Source organism: Nuphar pumila, chromosome 13 (assembly GCF_984573655.1).
Source record: "Nuphar pumila chromosome 13, dmNupPumi1.hap1.1, whole genome shotgun sequence".
NCBI classification, from domain to species: domain Eukaryota; kingdom Viridiplantae; phylum Streptophyta; class Magnoliopsida; order Nymphaeales; family Nymphaeaceae; genus Nuphar; species Nuphar pumila.
This window is the reverse complement of record NC_143261.1, coordinates 90,029,517-90,050,685: the sequence shown is the minus strand read 5'-3', so window position 1 is coordinate 90,050,685 and position 21,169 is coordinate 90,029,517. Positions and strand designations below refer to the sequence as shown.

The following is a 21,169-nucleotide window of genomic DNA, read 5'->3' as shown; positions in this document are numbered from 1 at the left end:
CCCTACCCAGTTTTTAATCGGAACCCCTTTTTTATCACCAAAACTTGACCCTATAGGGTTTGGTATGGGTCAGGTCCAGCAAACCTAGACCAGTGCATAAAGAAATACAAGGGGAGGAGAAGACTGTGACTTGCGGAGATTGAAGAAGAAGCTCTTAAGCCCGTGAAGGACCATCAACTCAACAAATTCGAATTCCCACAATATTTACAAAATCAACTCGTGAATTATTAAGCCCTTCACAATATTGATATAGACCATGATCACTTGCGTTTTTAACATCACAAAATCTTCGTGAGCCAATGAACTGGATCATTTCTTCTTCTAAAGCTATATGCCCCCTTTTGTTGAAGAGGAAAAAAGGGGATTAAAAAAAAAATCAGGACAACATTTTGCAAGGGTATGTACGCATAGCTTGAGTATGAAAAGCTCATGTTGCAATTTCGTCAACTTCAGAATTGAACACGAAACTTGGAAATGCTGTGGTTACGTCCCTGCAAGAGGCACAACAGTATATCAGCAAATCGAATGAAGATACTCCAAGATTGAAAAGAAGAAAAGTGAAATTACTGGACCAAAGACTACTGAACAAGCACAACCAGCGCCTTCAAAGTTCATTTCCAAGAATACCTAAGCATTAAAGTTCTTGTTTTTTGTTTTTTGGATAAGCAGTTAAAATTCTTAGTTTTTTACTAGCATAACAAGAAAACCCAGAAATATTGGAGGGTTCAAATCTGATTAAGTTCGGAGGGCATTTGAAAATTATCCCTAAAAAAAAAGTGTAGAACTTTTTTCCACAGTGAAAGCTGGGGTTAGGCAGACCCCTACCAGTTATACAACTATACCATAGGGATTCGAACTTGCATAGTCTCAACACAAGGTGACGTGCACTAACTGCTCCTGCCACACAAGCAGAGCCCCGTTGGTAAAAAAAAAAAAAACAATGCTAACTTGCCATTTGATCTAAAACTAGATAACATGACTCATAAACCAAACATTGACAAAAAAAAAAATTATATTTACACGGAGAAACCACTCCAAGGATCAGAGACCTAGCCGCGCTGGCTCAGCCTGCCATACTTACGATCACTGTGCTGGCAGCGTAAAACTCAGTGGGCTTATGACTTGCCCCCAGGGCATCACCATGCTTCGGCTTGCGCAAGGGATGACGCCCATGGGATTTGAACCTAGACAGCCTGCCTAGCAGCCTGGGCCCCATCTCACTGCACCAAGCCCCTTTGGGGCACTTTGACAATTGATACCCAGAGAGAAGGTAATAACAACAAATCTTAACATATGCCTCGTGACCTCCAAAAGATTCTCCTTAACCAGATGCCAACAAAAAGATATTTACCAGTTAAGCAAATAAACCATACTTAACAGGGTATATTCCCCACCTTGCCTAGCAGGGCTGAAACATCGAAAGTAACAAGGAAAGAAATGAAGACATCTAGGATACCAGCATTACTACAATATGCAACAGAAATATAGACCAGACACCAACGCACAAATCTTTCCAATGGAAAGTCTGAAAAAATTTGCACACTTTTATCTACCTTACTTTTGGAAGAAACCTATCAGTAGTCATGATCTATGTCACAGAGTGAAAAGCAAACAATTATTCTCAAGAGTGCTGTTGGGTTTAGTATCCCAATCCAACAGCGGACTAAGGGGATGAGCAGAATGCACAGATGTGCAATGCAGAGAGACAAGCATGCTAATCGAGAAAACACACATCTGTTCACTAATGATGCCACTTACTTAAGGTAAGGCAGATTCATTATTTTCATCAGTGATGGATTCCGAGAAACGAAGTTCTGCCATTCACATTTATCAATTTTCCCATCCCGGTTGACATCAGCTTCCAGAAATGTCTGTCAATTTAGAGTCACCAATAAATTATTTAATTGCCAAATATAAATTTGCAGGGAAAACCTCAGAAGGCAAATCTAAATATTTACAGAAGGTGAAAACTTAGTTAATCCTATAGCCCTTGGGATCCAGCTCACTATTTGACAGTTTACATGGAATATTTGCACGGCCAATAGGCATGATCCAGTTGGATCTGGATCTTATTCCAAATGGAACTCCAGATCCATGTTGTAGTCACTGTAGGGCTATGCCACAAAGACATGTGGACATGAGCGTGACACGGATTCAACATGCAAGTTCATTTTTTTTTAAAACACGACACAATGACACAAATTTTGAAATTTTCAATCAATAAAAAACTATTTTTTTATACATTAACATTAAAAATTGGTTTTTAAATTGAAATAATACTAAGAATCATTAAAATATTAGTTAGGTGTGTCAGTGTCAGTGTCAGTGTCAGTGTCAGTGTCAGTGTCAGTGTCCACATGTCCACTAGTGTCATGGGGGACACACTGCCAAAATGGCGTGTCCCTGTGACAGCTGTAGGAGAACCAAGGGTTCTGATATGAGTCAGGTTTTGTAGTTCTAATGGGATTTTAAGCCTCTAACATGGAAAATCATGTAGATCTGAATGATATCCATACCATATCAAGAGATATAGACAGTAATTCAACACATTAACAACCATAATTGTGCAATGATAAGGAGTAAATGATAATTTTTCAATATGAGATTTACCTTATCAAGTATTGTCTCAATTGTCTCATCAGACAATCTCATCTCTGATTCACCTAGAAGGGCAATTAACATTTGCTTGACCTGCAAAAGCAGGTGGATCATGTAAATATCCAACAGTGGCCACCAAGTAAAGCAACTTTCACTGACGAGAGATAAGGACAGAGCATGTTCATTCTGAATTTGGTTATTTACAGAGATAACTAAATACAGAAGCACACAAAAAAAATGCACATCCACAGTTCTTTATTTTCCTCAAAATTTGCTCTAGCATACTCGAGAAAAAAATGCCTTTTCGATAGATTTCTTTTTTTTCCTTACTGCAGATGGATGTCTCTTGTATTTTCTTGATTTCTCTAGTTTCACCCACTATTTCATTTAAGAACTTTTTTTTTCTGGATTGCATGCTATAGATTAGTTCAGTTGGTCCTATTCCTTAAGCCCCCAACCATTTTTCTTCATAACTAATTGACTTGGTAAGGCTGACCCAACTGCAGGGATTTATATAGGACGACTAATGCATACATTACCAGCACAATGATGAACAGGAAGAACAAAAGGAACTTATTATATCCAGTTAGGTACAACCTGCAATCAACATGAATGTTTGTTTGTGTTTTTCTTTTTTCTTTTTTCTTTTTTTGGCTAGCTTCTGCAATTAAGTTTTAAGATTGCAACATATTTTGTCAATCAAGATGAAGTATCCATGATTTTTTTTGTCCTAAATTAATTAAAAGAACGTTGCAAGATCATATAATCAAGAATTATGAACAAGATATATCAGTTAAGCTACTGTTTTCCAAAACAGATACATCCAAATACAAGTTCCAAACTTTCATTTTTACCTCTTGCCGCTCAATGAAGCCAGTACCACCTAAATCGTAAAGTCTAAATGAAACTGCAATATGACAAAAACAAATTGAGCAATGGATCTAAGAAGAAGAAGAGATTTCAGACACATTCACAGAACAATTGAACTTACAAAAATTATGAACACAAATCCAGTTATGCACAGCATAACTATCAACTTACAGTCTATCTTATCCTGTTCTGGTGCATTTGGGTGAAAGACACTCAGTGTACGAACAAAGTCACCAAAATCTATGAGCCCGTTTTGCTTCACATCAAATAGACCAAAGATCTGTCCAAAAATATTGTGTATATAGAGATCATAAGTCACATTATTATAATAGAGAAACACAAGCATGAAGACCAAAGAAGGAACCCCAGGTTTCAAAGAGAGCCATGCGATGAAATTCTATGGTAAAAAAGATGCAGCTTGGTATTTCTAATATGGCAATTGAAGATCCAACAGGCCACTATTTTTAGCATATGATCATATCACGTTGAGCAACGAACAATCCATGAATGAAAACACACATGTACGTGCACATAAGCATGAAAGTTCCACTCTTGCACTACTAACAAAAAAATGAGCAAATTGTTGCTGATGAAACATGATCACTTTTTTAGAATAAATTGATTCTGTTTCAAACTGAATAAGGAAACTCAGGAAGAGATCTGAGGTTACTGTACCCGATTTACAAATAGATTCTCCTTCTTATTGTTCTTAAACAGCGCTAGATGAAGTTCTTCCTACATGAACATAAAAAACAACGACATTGTTGAAGACATTTAAATTTCTCAAGAAAAAGAATATTAGCATTAACCTCTATAACTTAAGAAGGATCACCAGAAAAAAACATTAGGTGAATGAAAAAATGACTGGCAATAAACCACCCCTCACAAACAGAAGAAAAGAGAAAGGGAGACAGAGACAAACAGTGTTAAGCTAATTATTCATGGCTACTTTGGACTACCAAATACCAATAGATTAAAGAGAACATGGTTGAGCATGCTAATCAATGACAGATTTTTCCTAAGCAAAGCAAGAGAAAATCTAATAAACAATAAAGAGCACATGTACATTAGCTGCACACAACACACTCATGCACACACATCTGCAGACAGAGTGAATAGGTGTGGGACAGAGTGAAAAGGAGCACAAGGAACCCCCTCCCCCAATGCACACACATATATAGGGTGATGATAATATGCAAACCAACCATGTGATTTTTGAGGTTTATTTTGCTTTTTTTCCTTTTTTCCTGACAGTAGACGTGATCTATCTGACATGTGGACATGTGCTAGGTTTTATTGGGCTTGAAAATCAAGGGCCCAAAATCTTCATAAATAAAGCCCAAAAATCATATCTTTTCATTGGGAGCATATATATATATATATATATAGAGAGAGAGAGAGAGAGAGAGAGACAAAAGGGGTGGGAGGAAAGCTGGTGAACGACAGAGAACAAGGGAGCACCATTGCCAAAGGCCCAAAACATAGGAATACATTTGTGCTTTTAAAGGAAATGATCCACTAAATTATTATGTATATAACCGTGCATTTAATTTTTCTTCTTGAAAATGAGTAGGCTTCAATTATGTGAATTAGCCTTTTTTTCTTTATTGTGAATTTATATGACTCACCATTATGCTTCTACCTCCATTCGTATGGATATACATATAAGGCATGTGAATTTTAATGTATGACCGTACATTAGAAACAAGACTAATCACAAGCATGATGTAGAATTAGTACCCTTGCAAGTTAGATAGAACAAAGTGTTTTATGCATTGGTTTTCTGCATATGATTTTGGAGTGTCATCTCCATAATTATGGTAAATGGGGGAGCTTAGAAGATAACAGAAAGAATACCAGTTAATGGTTTGTCTTTCTTGAATGTAACACCCTCTTCCAGCCCCATTCACCCCACCACCTCAATCTTCTACCACTGGAAAAAGATAAATAACCACATGTTTTTGTCCCCTCTTCCTCCACGTATCTTCATTTTCAAGAAGGGTTAAGGAAAAAGAATTTTTTTTCTTTCTCCATGCTATTCAACAAAATCATAATCGCCAAAGATAATTATTCTCATCATAGGAACTCCCATCCCACTGAATCCAACAGCGTTCAGCCAAAACCTAAGAGAATTCATGTATGCAAACTGTCTTTCAGCTCTTGTTATCAGACAACAAAAAGGTTTTGTCCAAATCTCTGAAAAGCAGGTATTCATTACCTGTGATCTATGTAACAGGGATTCGGCTAGCAGGGTGCTGCACCCGCGTCGATGAGACTCGACGCGGGTGCGGTCAACCCGACCCTGGGTGCGTTGACCGCACCCAGAGTCATTTCGGTCCATTTTTTGGATTTTTTTTTAAATTGCCCTATGAAATGGGCTGCGGAATTTTAAAAAAAAATCTTGCCCCCCCCCCCCCCCCCCCCCGCACCCATGTGACAGCCTGTGATGCCTTCCTTTTTATTCCAAAAAAAAAAAGAGTGATGCCAGTCATTCGTCATACCCATTTTCCTACAGTTAGGCAGACCAGAATGGGACGTGGACGTTGATATGGCACTAGATGCCTTTTGCTGAGGACTCCGCAGCATGCTCCTTTGACTTGTCACACTACCTGACAGGAGCAAATTATACCGACCACATACTCGGGAAGTGCATAGTCATCATCTGACATCCTCAAGTCCCCTGCACCTTTTATTCCATATAAAATCTTGTTCTTGAAGGCTCTTTCCCAGCACAATAAAGCAATTAAAGATTGGTCAAACTGCTTCCCTCATATGAAAAATGCTTGTTCATTGCAGATAAGTTGAGCATTTAAACATTCAAGATCACAGATGCAATACATCCTAAAAGTGAATAGCTCAAGTCCCACGAGTTGCACGTTATGGCCATTATAGAACAGCAATATATCCTACAGCAGTCATGGTGGCACCCCACAATAGGACAAAGTGACCAAATTGTTAAAATATGTAAATAAAACTGAATAGTTGACAATGTAGTTAAAAGATGCTAACAAAACTGAATAGTAGACAAGTACTTCCTCGAGTTAAATCATCTCATTTACAACGATGATATAACACTAAAAAAATGCTACAATGACATGAAAAATGTCTCATTTTCTCAGTTCCTTGCATGTTAAAATTTTCTATCACAGTAAAATGCCATGATAAGAGCAAATATTTCTTTTTCTTTTTCCTTTTTTTGGTTCTGCTTGAAGCAATGAATAAATATGAACTGAATTATTATTAAATGAAAATAAGACATGAAATTCAGCTAATTGTTGTGTAAATGAGAACAGCGTGTATAACACTTATACCATTCAAAACAATCCAAAAACATGAGCACTAAAAGGTGCAACAAAGGAACAAACGCTCTCCAGAACTGAACGGTAGATAAGAACTCATAGGTTTACCTTGTCTATCAGCCCATCATCAATAACAGAACTACTTAATGTCTTAAACAGCTCAAATAGAGCCTCCACTTCACTGACACTGACTGTGAACAACAAACAATGAAGGAAAACAAATTCTCAGTCATATCCAGGAAGAAGACCCATGAAAAAATGACAAAGAAAGAGATGCAACCAAATAAATAACAAATCAAAGGCCTAAACCTTTTTTTCTCCCAATAGGCAAACTCGGGTCACAAACCCAAGACCCTTTGGTTAAGATATTTCCTCTCTACCACCCCATTTACAATATTCGATCCCTAAGACCACCAGTTCAGCAAACATCAAATGAGATTTAGCACTGAAACTTTTTTTTTTCAACCACAAATATCCGACTCAGGCATTCCCCAATATGAACTAAAAAGTGCATTTAACTCATACTCTCCCAACTCAACAGCAAGAGCTATATTCAGAATCCACCAATTTTAAAACCCACTTCCAATACTAAGTATGAAACTAATTGTAATGAATGAGAAACAAATGCCATGACACATCAGTAACGGGCGATTCAAGAAGGCTGTTTTCCAATGAAAACCAGATAAATAAGTCATATAATCAACAATTCAACCAAATCATGCCACTTCAAGTATTAATGATCTATTGGCAACTTACAAGCCGTTTGTGCCGCCAGAACCGTAGGGTCCTCATATCCTGGAAATTGCCTTTTAACCTTTGATTGGAAGCAGCCCATTTGGCAAAATCTGCCAACGAGTGATTTAAAGTTTTAAACCCCAAACCACTCAGAGAGGCCAATATACGTAGATCATGTGAAGGTGCCTCAAAAACATCTCCACCTAAAAACCAAAAAAAAAAAGACATAAAAAATGAAATTTCCAAATTAAAGAAGAAAATCAACTAAAAACGCCGTCAGAAAAGGCCAACAAACGCAGGTAGTTGAAAAAAACTTCTAAACCTAAAAACCAAACTTTACGTGCACAAGAGCCATAGACACTCAACCTTCGGAATTAGAAAATAAAATCATCCAAAATACTACGAAAATTAATCAAAGATCCAGCAAAACAATCTCAATAAATCGAATTTTCATCCATAAAAAAAAATCAAAGAGGATTACTAAAACACAATTCCAATCAAATCAACCAGAAAGAATCTATAAGACCAAAACACGAAATGTCCGATACGATACACGTATATTCAGATCCACACATCAAAATGACGATCAATAAGGACTCGAAACCGAAGAATCCGTCCCTCGAACCAGAAAACTCGCAACAACCCAAAAAAATGTCGATAAAATATAAAATCCTCACGCTGGAACTTCAAGAGAGAGAGACGAACGCGGAAAAATGTATCACAAAAATCTCCTACTAACGCAGGGAATCTTCCCGAACACGGAATCAATTCCGCAAAAAAGAACAAGAATAGAAACCCTAATCCCGAGCCAGAAGCCGCAGGGAAACCGCTTACCGGCGAGGAGTGAGGCGAAGAGCTCCCGCGACGGGAGACTTTCCGGTGAGACGGAGGATTCCGATCAGTAGTTCCGTTCCTCCTTTCGCTCCCGAGAGAAAGAAAGAGAGAGATATCTGGAAGGCACTTGAAGGGAACCAATGAATAGGTCGGAGATCGGGTTTCCCGTTCCCGGAAAAAAAATTTAAATAACGGAAAAGGAGCGAATTCTATCACCAGTCAGAGGCGCCATTTTGGAATTCGTACACCCCATTTCTACAAGGAGCCGTGTGGTTACAAAATGACTGAAATGTCCTTCTAAGTATGACCAGTGGACGGTTGTGAACCTGTCCTACCTAGTTTTTCAGGCCTTATTATGTTTATTAAAATTATGAAAAAAATATGTAGACGACGCACAGAAAGAAAATATCGGTACTAATAAAAAATTTAAAATATCGGTTAGAATCTTCAGTAGGGGTGTCAACGGGTCGGGTTTGGTTCGGACCCAAGTATAACCAGACTTAAAGCTGTTTTTTGGGTATGATATTGAGTCCGGACTCGGGTCTAATCGGGTTCATTATAAGAAAAACCATACCCAGATAAGAACTCAGACCATACCTGATAAAAACAATATTTTTTTATCAATTTTATATTGAAAAGTTTCTCATAAAAATATATATATTTTTCATTCATGTTTTTGTTTTACAACTTTGAAGCAATGTATTTAAAGGAAGCAGTTTGAGCTTAAATCAGTAGGCTTATAGTTTCAATTTTATTAGTTTTCTTGTGTCTTTGTTGAAAACTGAAAAATCCTCTTATGATGTGATTGTTGTGTTTGGTAAAGGACGAAAATAACGAAAAACAAAAAAGTACCCGTTTTTAAAAGTCTAGAGGGGGCATCTTTTTGACTTTTGTAGTCAAACTTGATACCCGATCCATCGACGTCAGCACTTCCATTGCCCAAGCGAAGTATCACGGTAAATGGATCGGATCCGTCTAAACCATTTTTAGGATGAACCATACCCAAGGAATTCAATCTGGATCGGATTGCTGTAATCTGGCCAACTCTGGATCCTTACATATTTGGGCAGGTCCAAGTCCATTAATCTCTTGGCTGGCCTACACGGGCTTCGCTCATCTGATAGGTGTAAAAGGATAAAATATTGGTAGTCAAAAACTTGTGAGAAACAGAAAATTTTAAAATTTCTTTTTGTGTGAAATATATCAGCAATAATAAACAATTTGAATTTTTAAAAAATAAAATCTATGACGAAATATAATAATTATTTAAAATAAAAGTATGCATTTTTTATGCACGATAAATAACCATTAAAAACATATATACCATGCAGGGGGCGAGAAGCTACATATCCCTGATCTGAAAATTCTTAATATTAAGGTTCGATCAAGATGGGCATTCTCTCTCTCTCTCTCTCTCTCTCTCTCTCTCTCTCTCTCTCTATATATATATATATATATATATATATATATATATATATATATATATGATGCATGCAGTGCGCGCGTCAGCATGCTACCCTGGATACTCACGTCAAACTCTCTTTTTTGAGTCGGTGTGGAAGGGGTTTGGGTCCCACAACAAAATCAATACCGTTGATTTTCAAAGATTGATGACAAAGACGATGCCCTCATCGAAGGTACGTAATCACTGTTCTTGTGCAATCGCGTTGCCACGTTGTACACGTTAGCATGCGAAGCCTTATTATATGTCGCAAGAATAATGACGGTGCAATTCGGGTTGGATGCACGCTACCACTGAATCCGACGTCATGGGTTCGAATTCAGTTGAAAAAATGGAAATGTCAATTATCAATCCGGGTCCGGTTAGCTATTCTGATATGCCTTTTGTATGTGCTCTGTTTGGTAGTATGTCGGAGAATATTGATCGAATCCTCTATGCTCGTTACCAACCATTAGGGGTGTCAACGGGTCGGGTCCTGACACGACCCGTGCAAAACTCTATAAGGTCCGGGTATGGTAACAAATAAGACCTAATTAAGACTCGCGTTCGGACCCAAACATCTGATTAATACATGAATTCTGGTATAGTTTGTGAAATTCTATACCAGACTCGAGCCCGACCCAAGTTCTGTTTAAGATCCTGCAATTTTTTAATGTAAAAATGACAAAAAAATATTATTTTACCAGGTATGGCTAGAGTATGGTTTATGTAGTTTTTATCGGGTCCATGTATGGTTTCTCTTATGGTGATCGGGTTAGACTCGAGTAAAAAATACACATTTTTCGATTATAAATAGCCAATAAAAACATAAGTATCACGTTTAAAAGATATTTATATTTCTGATGAAAAAAACATGAGAAATTGAAAATTCTAAAAACTGAGACTGTATCGACTACCACTCAAATGTGCGAAAAGATCAGGTGCAATATGATTGCACAAACATTTGTGCATTAAGCACCTAATCACCCTTCATCTTGGGGACCGGGCATGCCCGTTGTGGGGGCCAAGACCGATGGAGGGCAATCAGGTGCTTAATGCACAAATTTTGTGCCATATGATTGCACTCTATCCGGACTCCTCAAATGTTACTGCCTTCACCAAAACCAATTAAACGGATGTGGATTCAGTTAGAGATCCAACAAACCCGATCCGTTAACAAATAATGCAACAATTGGATTTTGACTTTTTCTGTGCCCTAAATTGGATTTACATATGGTTTCCAATTCAATATGCTTTGCAATTATCTCACACAAGTCAAACTTTGAAATTGCTAAAAATAATCGATATTGACTATTGCTCTCTCCATGACTACATGTGCATTTATTGCATCATGATCTTCCACCAGAAGTGGTAAGACTTTTTATGTGAAAGATGTATGGCAATAATCACCACAAACAAGTGGGTCGGTGCTGCTGACGGATCGGATTTAGACCATACCCGTTTAAGACCATGTTGAAATGGATCCACATGTAGTGTCAGGAATTTAATGCAATGCACAGGCTGCCATGGATGATGGATTGGATCGGGTTAAGGGTTTGTTTTGGTTTACTCCATTCTTAGTCAAAACGAAGGCCATTTAGAGTGTAGTTTGTTAGGTTCCGTGGGAGTTGGACTAGTTAAAAGATTTTCAGGGTGTGTTTCAGGCTATGTTTGGGAGCCTTGCATTGGAATAGAATTATGGTTTCAACGTGTTGCTAAAATATTGGTTTGCCCAAACGTGATGTTGCGAGCTAGAGTTCCCAAAAATATTGTAACGACCCGAACCTAGACTTCTAGAGTCTGGGTTTGTGGATTCCAATTCCCATAGAAAAAATACTAAAAATAACCTCAAAACCTAATCTTAATTTTTTTTTTTTTTTACATATCATAATAAGGTCTAAATAACTATAAAGTTCATTCATCTAACATCAATATACTAACCATCTATGTTCATCAAAACTAAGGTGTTCAGATTACATGTCCAAAATAGAAAATAAAGAAATAAAGACAAAGTACTCTCTAAGTACTTCAAGATCACCAATAGTTGAGTCTTTTACCAGTAGCCGAGTCTACAAATCACATCCTCCTTTTTGCAGCGTTTTTCGATCTTATAGTTATAATTAGCAAGCAAGAGTAAGTCTAAAACTCAGTAAGGTTTCATTTATAAATATACGACACATGACCCTTACAACTATAGTGACCTTTAAGCTCATAGTTTGAGTTTACTTCTCTAACTATTAGCACATATTGTTTACATATTTTATCCCTCTATTTTCTTTTTCTTAACATTTTCAAAAACCATTACTTATTTCTAAGGTAGACATTTCTCAATGTCGTCATCTACACTAATCGGCTATTCCGAAAATAACCTTCTCAGCATAACAACCCATATAAACAATTTTAGAGTTTATAGTGTTGGCAAGACATATGAACCACTCCACAAACAACATATTCCAAACCGGTCAAGACTATGGACTTTCAATCGTTGCAGCATTGCTCAACATATTCTAGTCAGAGAGCCTATTATGCATGTCGATAGCTAGCCGAAGAGCTTGATAAGTTATACTTGCCTCCAAGGTTTGTAGTTCATGGTACTTCTTGTATATGTCCAATAGGCAATGTTTTAACCTATAAGGGTTATCTAGGAATTTCTCAAGATCCTAGGCATAAATGAGGTACACATACCTCTAACAAAACCCTAGACCATGTCTTTCCTGGTAGAATTATTATCTTTCTCTATGTTGTTACCTTAGATGCATTATTTTTTTTCTTTCCCTGTGTTTGTGTATTATACCATTTTAAGTATACATTCACTAACTAGTTTTCAGCATGTAATCACATAGACATAATATTAAGTATATGGATCATAATCCATCATAGAGATAGAATATAATTTAATCATGCAACAACATTAAAATACCCCTATCAAGGCATAAGCATAACAATCTCAAAATAAGCTATATTATGATGAATTTGAAACTCTACCTTTCTTTCTTAATGTCTCACATTCCTTTTTTCTACACCATATTACATGTATCAAACCATTATCTTTGTTTCCATGATAAGTACATTCATAACATGAATCATGTACTAATATTTCTATGAACTCACAAATTGATAGAATAACATATAATATGAACCATAATTCACATGCATCTTTTTAAAAATATAAAATACAGATTCTGAAGCATGCATTCAGTCAAACTAATCAAAACAATAAAGCAAATCTACATACGCATGCTTCCAAAATGTAAGGAATCACAACACCTATCCATAACAATATGCATTTAAATAGAAAGACTATATTTTATTATCTAGGGAGTTATTTCCAAATGTTCTTTTACCTCGAATGCAAGAACTGACACCTTACCCTGCAATCGCGTTTCTTGTAGAAACTGTTAGATCTGTTTAATACACAAAGACAAACTTAACTTACTGATTTGATATTTCCTTTAATTTGCAAAATTTTCAAACTACTACTCCTGAAGAAGGTTTGTCAGACCTCATTTTTCGTGCTAAGTGTTTGACCATAAAAATAAGACAGACAAATTCCTCTTTGCGTCCCGATTCTAACACACTAAACCTCACTTGATTGTTAGTTCGGGGTAAAAAGTTAGACTCGTTTTACCGAAATAGACAAAAAAAGGAAAAACTAAGGTAAAATGGACATTTTACCTCTCAAGCGGGTCTGAATCCGGATAATAAAATTGTGAGAGATCCAACCAACCCTTTGGATTGTATTCTCAATTCTGGATCGGATCTGACTCAGATCCACATCCTATAAATAAAATCCAAAAATAGGTATATGTATAATTTGTTTCCAACTAAACTATGTTGGTCTAATGGTTAGGGATAGTTCCTTTTAATTTATAGGTTGAGAGTCCAAACCGTAACCCTACCCTCTCAAATTGTTTTTCTATTTTTGGATTCACTAGACCTAGCTTGGTCTGGGTTTAGTTAAAATTGAACCTAACTGATTTCAATCTCTTATTCTCTCTCTAATTAACCAGATTGGATCCAAATCCAATCTGGTTTGGATCTAAATTAGATATGAGACAAAGATCTAGATTTTGTATGTTTAGTTAAACTTAATTCAGATTCAGTTTGGTACCAATTAAACTAGACCCAGTTGACTCTGGGTTTGTTACCAAATGGACCCAAATGTTGATTCAGTCTGGGTTTGGTTTAAACTGGACCTCATGCTTGATTTTGTCTAGGTTTGGTCTCAACTGAACCCAAACCCATATCCGGTCTATTTAGATCAATTTGTGACATAAAACCGAGAGAGTCACTATCTCGGTTTTTCATATATATATATATATATATATATATATATATATATATATATATATATATATATATATATATATATATATATATATATATATATATATATATATATATATATATTCTTGACTAGACTTGGTCTGGTTCTATGCATACTAAGTCAGCCTAATCAAAGAAAACATGTCTAGAAAGAGGGTGTCTATTCTCTATCTCGCCTCTAACTTGACCAGACTCAATCTGATTTCACCCAAACCGAGTTCGTCCATCTGCGAACTGAGATAGAGAGTGAATGCTCGCTGTCTCATCTAGACTCTATTTAGTTTCACCTAGGTCGAGTTGGTATGATTGTAGATTGAGACAGAGAGCGACTATTATCTATCTTGCCCCAAATTTGACTAGACTCATTCTGTATGTAAATTAGCTCTCTATCTTGCTTCATATTTGGCCAGACTTGGTCTGGGTGAACTTAGATCGAGTCAGTCTATTTGCAGGTCAAGACAGAGAGCAATCACTCCCTTTCTCGCTTCATACTTGATCAGTCTCATTCTGGCTAAACCCAAACCAAGTCAGTCTGAATGCATGCCGAGGCATAGAGTAGTCACTCTCTGTCTCACTCCATACTTGACCAGACTCGGTCTAGGTTCACCCAGACTGAGTCGGCTTGTATGTTGGCTCGCTCTATACTTGACTAGAATCAGTCTGGACTTGTATGCAAGTTGAGACAAAGAGCATTGCTCCTTACTTTACCAAACTTGGTCTTGGTGAACCCAGACTGACACTACAAGAAAATCGTGGATTAGCGACGGCTTATATCCATTGCTAATCTGTCGCTAACATGTTTAGCGATGGATAGAGGCCATCGCGAATTTTTGCTCGCTAATTAGCGGAAAAACCTATATGTCGTTAATGTCATCGCTAATTTGCGACAGATTAGCGACGGACATTATCCGTCGCTAATCCGTCGCTAAATTTAAAAAAAAAAAAATTAAAAAAATGATCTCTGTCGGGCGGTATTTTGGCAGCAATAAGCTGGACTTATACCGCACCCGACAGACATTGCACAGAATGATCGCTCTGCCTCGTCGCCGGACTTGTATCGTCCTCCGTGAACCGGTGCTCTCCGGCATCGCCGTCCTCCGTGAACCGGTGTCGTCGTCCTCCGTGAACCGGCGTCGCCGTCCTTCGTGAACCGTCCTCCGTGAATCGATGCTCTCCAGCGTCGTCGTCCTCCATAAACTGACACCGTCATCTTCCGTGAACCGGCGTCGCCATCATCCTCCGTGAACCAGCGTCGCCGTCCTCCGTGAACCGGCGTCGTCGTCCTCTAGCGATCGCCGACCATCCTCCGGCGTCGCCGTCCTCCGTGAACCAGTGCTCTCCGACGTCGCCGTCCTCCATGAACCGGCGCTGTCATCTTCCGTGAAGCGGCGTCGCCGTCATCCTTCGTGAACCAGCGTCGCCGTCCTCTGTGAACCAGCGTCGTCGTCCTCCGTGAACCGGCGCTGACGTCCTCCAGCGATCGTTGACCGTCCTCCGGCGTCGCTGTCCTCCACTCTCATGTACATGCTCTCCAACGCGCTCTCCGACGTCGCCGTCCTCCGAAGAAGTCGGTTTAAATCGAGCGCGATCGATTTAAATTTCGAACGGGGAGAGAGGAAAAATTTCGCGCTGGGTTTAAATCGAAAATTAGCGAGGGATTTAGAGAGGGAATTTTTTCATCGCTAATTAGCGACAGAAAAATTCCCTCGCTAAAATGTTTTTCTTGTATTGAGAATTAGCGACGAAACAATTGTTGTCGTTAATCCGTCGCAAATTAGCGACGGATTAGCTAGAGTAAAGTTTCATCACTAATCCGTCGCTACTTAGCGACGGATTCATGAAGAAAGTTTTCTCTAGCTAATCTGTCACTAATTTGCGACGGAAAAAATCCGTCTCAAATTTCCGTCGCTAATTAACATTTTTCTTGTAGTGTGAGTCGGTCTGTGTGCAGGCTGAGACAAGGCCTCAACCTTTGTTTGTGTCCTTTCATTCCCTCTCTCTTGGTTGAATGCCACTGATAACCACTTGTTTGCCAGTGGCTGAGGCAGGGACACCCCCCTTGCCTTGATCCTCCTTTTCACAATGGTGGTGTCGAGTGGAGACAGAGGAACACCCTCTCTCCCTCGTTCCTTTTCCTCTTTATGGTTGGTGGCAAGAACAGCGGTCCACCCTCTATTCTTACCCACCCCCTCTCCTTTCTCATGGCATGTGACGTCGGCAACCAGGTGGTTGTCGACGACACCCTTTCTCTCATTTCGATAGTTTTTGGTAACCATGGTTGTTGATTATATATTTTTAATGAAAACACAATAAGGTAAGGGGTGGTTTATCTGTCGGTCTAACTCCTATGATCGGACGATGCGCCTCGAGCTCCCACACGCTCTCCCACTCTTTCCCTTCTTCTATTTCGCACCTCTGCCTCTCTTAGAAAAATGGAGGGTTTGAGAGAGGCTCATTGGTTTATATAGAGGCCTATGAGGTCTCTCTCACCTCTTCTCTCATAATAAGGGCCTCCCCTCTCCCTACTTTTCCATGCGTGGGGAAAGGAGGAGTTTTTTCCATTAACCCCTATAAATATTGAGGTCGCTTCCCCTTCCCACGTATGAAAAAGTGGGAAGGAAAAGCGACTCTCACGTTTTACAATTATACTCCCTTAAAATAAGATTCATCGCGAATCTTACCTTAAAACAGATGTGAAAATTGAGCACGGATGTCTGCCTCTTGTTCCCAGGTGACCTCATTCTTATTGTAATATTTTCATCTGACTAACACTAGTTGCTTGACTTTCTTTCTTAATTTTTGTTCTTTTGTATCTAGAATCTCTATTGACTCTTCACTAATACTCAATTTCTTTTGAATGACCAACATTAACTCGACCGTATCCAATATATGCAAGGAGCTCTGACATATCTTTACGTAACATAAATACATGGAATACATTATGCATCCTTGACAATGATGGGGCTAACGCCAAACTATAAGTAGTAGAGCCTACTCTTTGCAAAATCTTAAAGGGTTCGATATACCTTGGGCTCAATTTTTTCTTCTTTCCAAATCTCATTACTCCATCGAAAGTTGATATTTTCAAGAAAACATATTCATCCTTCTCGAAATCCAACTCTTGTCGATTTTGATCTTCATAAATTTTTTGGTGACTCTGAACTGTCAGTAGTTTCTCTCTAATGAATCTGACTTATTTGAACTAATTCTGACCCTAACGGCTTTTTCTCTTGTACATCATCCCAGCACAGAGGTGTCCTACAACGTTTTTCGTATAGAGCTTCGTAGAGAGCCATACCATTATTAGTTTGAAAACTGTTATTATACGCAAACTCTATCAATGACAAAATCTTGTGCCATGAATCATGATATTCTAGTGTGCACGCTAGCAACATATCTTTCAGTGTGTGGATGGTACTTTCTATTTGTCCATCAATTGGAGGATGAAAAGTTGTATTCATCCTCAACTGCGTCCTCATTGCCTCTTGAAAACTCTATCAAAACTTGGAGATAAATTTTGATTCTCTGCAAGAGACGATTGAATCTAACACCATGCAATCTTACCATTTCTTAAATAAAGAGGCGATCCAACTGCTCAAAAAAATAAGTTGTCTTGCACGTGAGAAAATGTATAAATTTAGTCAACCTGTCAACGAGGTATCCTCAACTTTTTAGTTTGTTTTGTAATGAAATTTTGAAGGCAAATTTTTCTTAAGGGGGTGAGGCTATAATACCCATAATTTTTAATATGAATTATTGGGTTTATGTACAAAAGATTTGTGCAAGTTCGGATCTAGCAGTGATCCAAACCTAGGAGATCTGGTATAAATCAAGAGGCAGAGCAGTATAGGCTTCAAATTATCGGTTCAAACTGGTTTTAGATCATCATGGACTCCAAAAAATCCATTTAATGAAGTGGGTTGGATAGAGATCTAGGAAACCCAAAACTCAAAAGGACAACTACAAAGATTTTTTGAGATCTTTGGGCAAATCAAGATAGTTGCCAGAGAGGGGCAGTTTGGGAACTCTCCATGGATGCAATCTCTCGCTCCATGGGGAGATGCCATGTGGTGCCCTCTCTCTCTCTTCTTTCCCTCTTCTCTCTCTTCTCACTCACCTCCTCCTTCTTGCTACCTTTCTTCTTTCAACTCCTCCCTTCCCCCTTTACACCCACTTCTCTCTCTCTCTCTCTCTCTCTCTCTCTCTCTCTCTCTCTCTCTCTCTCTCTCTCTCTCTCTCTCTCTCTCTCTCTCTCTCTTGCTGGCACTCCCTTATCTCTTCCACTCTCAGTCTCTCCTTTATCATTATTCTCTCTCTCATCTCTTTTTTCTCTTGTTTCTTTATAACTCCCTCCCTTTGTCGCTCTCTTTCAAGGGGTTGAACCACCACCATCACGTCGACCAGCCACCATCGACCCTTTCCATTCGTCGAATCGCCCTCATGTCGATCAGTGACCACCCCTGCTTGTCGAGGGCCACCACCACCCTTGTTTGTCAGCTGCCTCCAATCATTGGCCACCACCGACCCTCATCGTTCGTTGGACCACCCCCTATCGATCAACGACCACCCCTATTCATTAAGGACCAACACCCCCTATTTGTTGGCTACTGCCAATCGTCAGCCACTACCAACCTTCATTGTTCGCCAAACCACCCCCTGTCGATCGGCAACCACCGCTATTCACCGAGGGCCATGCACCTGTTCGCTAGGGGCCTCCTCCCATCTAAGGCCACTTGACGCCTACCACCCTTTGTCGACCACCACCTCACTGGCCTCCTCTACTAGCTGTCACCGCTTGTTGCCTCATCCATCCACCACCTACTCCTCTCCCTCCTCTATTTTGTCTTTCTCTTCCTCCCTGCGGTTTGTCTGTGAAGGAGAAGAGGAAAAGAGGAAGAGAGGAAGAAGTAGAGGGGAAAGTGGGCCCCAATGCTACCACCCCCATGCGCAGCCCCATTGCACCCGTGTGTAACCACAACTACCATATCTCTAGAGCCAATGTTGTCGTCTTGCTGGGCCATGTGGGTCCCGTTGATGACGAGCAGTTCCGCTCACGTAGCCTCATCGCACTCACACCATTGTCGTGCTATACCCGCACCACAACCACTGCAGTTGTTGTTGTTGTGTGTTCCTCGTGTGGTCGAAATGCCACTGGAGTTTGTGCCAAGTTTGAAAAAAATCTTTAATTAAAGGACTCGACTATAGAAGTATGGTTCATCTGGTCTTTACAACATCTTTAGGATAATCGCATATGAACATAGGGCAAGCTCTGCCTTGACTTCCAACGAGATATGTAGACCACAAAAGAAGCTTCTTAGGGTTCACAATGTAGAATTATTTTATTAAACTAACCAAAGTTGGGAAATTGGTAGACAAAAAATTATAATTGTAGAATCGAGTAATCCAAAATTTTAAGAGATATTTTGTTTTGCAAGATGAATGTTAAACATTAAAAGATAAAAATTGTATATAAACTGCATGTTTTGCAGGTAAGAATACTAAAAATGTTAGTGATATGTGACACGTATGTTTGCAATTATGTCATACGTACGAATGTTTGTGTGATGTTATGTGAGCGTATGCAATTGAGTTATACATGCAAACACTTGTGTTATTAATTGTGTGCATGTGCCAGAATGATACACGAATGATTGCTTATTTATGCATGTATGCAATAGAGGCATACACTTGATTTTGTGATGTGATGTCTATATTTGTAACTGGCATATGTATGTATAAATATAATGTGTGTGATGATGTACTAATTGGGATGAAATAAAGGGATACATGCATTTGAATTTAACTGCATATGACATATTGCATGCATTAAAAGATATTTGCTTATGATAATTGCGTAGAAATAGGTGGATGTATACATGTGAATGTATTGAAATGTTTGCTATGAATTTAGGGGTATTGATCCCATATGATCCCTGTGAATGCAAAGTGATCATTCTTGTTTGACATTTGCGAATATGGCAAATGATGGGTCATAAATGAGGTACATGTATCTTTGTGCACTTTCGAATATGAAAGTTATGGGCATTGACTCAACATTTTCTCGAATGCAAAGTTTCACTATTCGCGTTTGATATTCGCAAGTTTTGTGAATAATTTGTGATATGCATGAGTTGCATAATTAGATAGTGTAAAAAGTTGTGGTTAATGACCAGAGTGCAATTGTGGTTGTGATATTGTCTTGCCATGTGTATTCTTTGTTAAATGACATGCTTTGATAAAAGGGTTATTATAAGATATGGTTGTGCATTAAATTTCGGTCAGGTTCAAGTCCTACTGTAGCTACACTACATATGATCAGGTAAAAGTTCTGACATAGTGCATTGAATTTTGGTCAGGTGCAAGTCCTATCGTAGTTACACTGCATACGATCAGGTGAAAGTCTTATCGTAGTGCATTTAATTTTGGTCATGTTTAAGTCCTACTGTAGCTGCACTACATATGATCAAATAAAAGTTCTGTTGTAGTGTATTGGATTTCGGTCAGGTTCAAGTTCTACAGTAGTTGCATTATGTACAATAAGGTAAAAGTCTTGCAGTAGTCGCACTCTAAAAGATAAGGTAATATTGGCTCATACTATTAAGGTTAACCAAGTGGGTCAAATATGAAACTCCGCAGCACCAACCACGTGATAAATGAGAGAACATAGACAAAAGTCATTCTCGTCGGGTTAGATGTGAAAACCCCTTCTCCTTCTCTTTTTCTTTATTTTTTCTCCTTTTTTATGAAACCATCTCTCTCCTCATTTGAGTTGGTTGTGAACCTAATGATGGTTTGCATGGGTTGCTTGCGAGTAAGGTTGTATACTTGAATAAAACATATGCAAGATTGTATGCATGATTTGTTTATGAGCCTAGTGGCATTCTTGAATGAAATGACATGATATCTATATGCATGAATTGCATGCGAGCATAAGTGTATATTCGAATGACATATGCATATAAGTGTACGCATCAGTAATGTATTTATGATTATGTGTTTGAATTTCTTGGGTATATTGAAGTATACATGAATTGTATGTTTACTTACATATAGAGATATGCATAAG

The 21,169-nt window shown here is 38.5% G+C and overlaps 1 protein-coding gene across 1 annotated transcript; it reads right to left on the bottom strand.

The window, feature by feature from the left end:
* Window positions 1-139: 139 nt before the first annotated feature.
* On the bottom strand, window positions 140-8,534 carry LOC149819106 (calcineurin B-like protein 1). Its single transcript, XM_089984568.1, has 9 exons — window positions 8,337-8,534; window positions 7,524-7,705; window positions 6,876-6,958; window positions 4,144-4,203; window positions 3,640-3,748; window positions 3,453-3,505; window positions 2,611-2,691; window positions 1,759-1,871; window positions 140-491 (listed from the first exon to the last, which is right to left on the bottom strand). Exons 2-9 carry the CDS (start codon window positions 7,600-7,602, stop codon window positions 428-430), a joined length of 642 nt encoding a protein of 213 aa, XP_089840694.1. The 5' UTR covers window positions 7,603-7,705; window positions 8,337-8,534; the 3' UTR covers window positions 140-427.
* Between the last annotated feature and the right edge of the window lie 12,635 nt (window positions 8,535-21,169).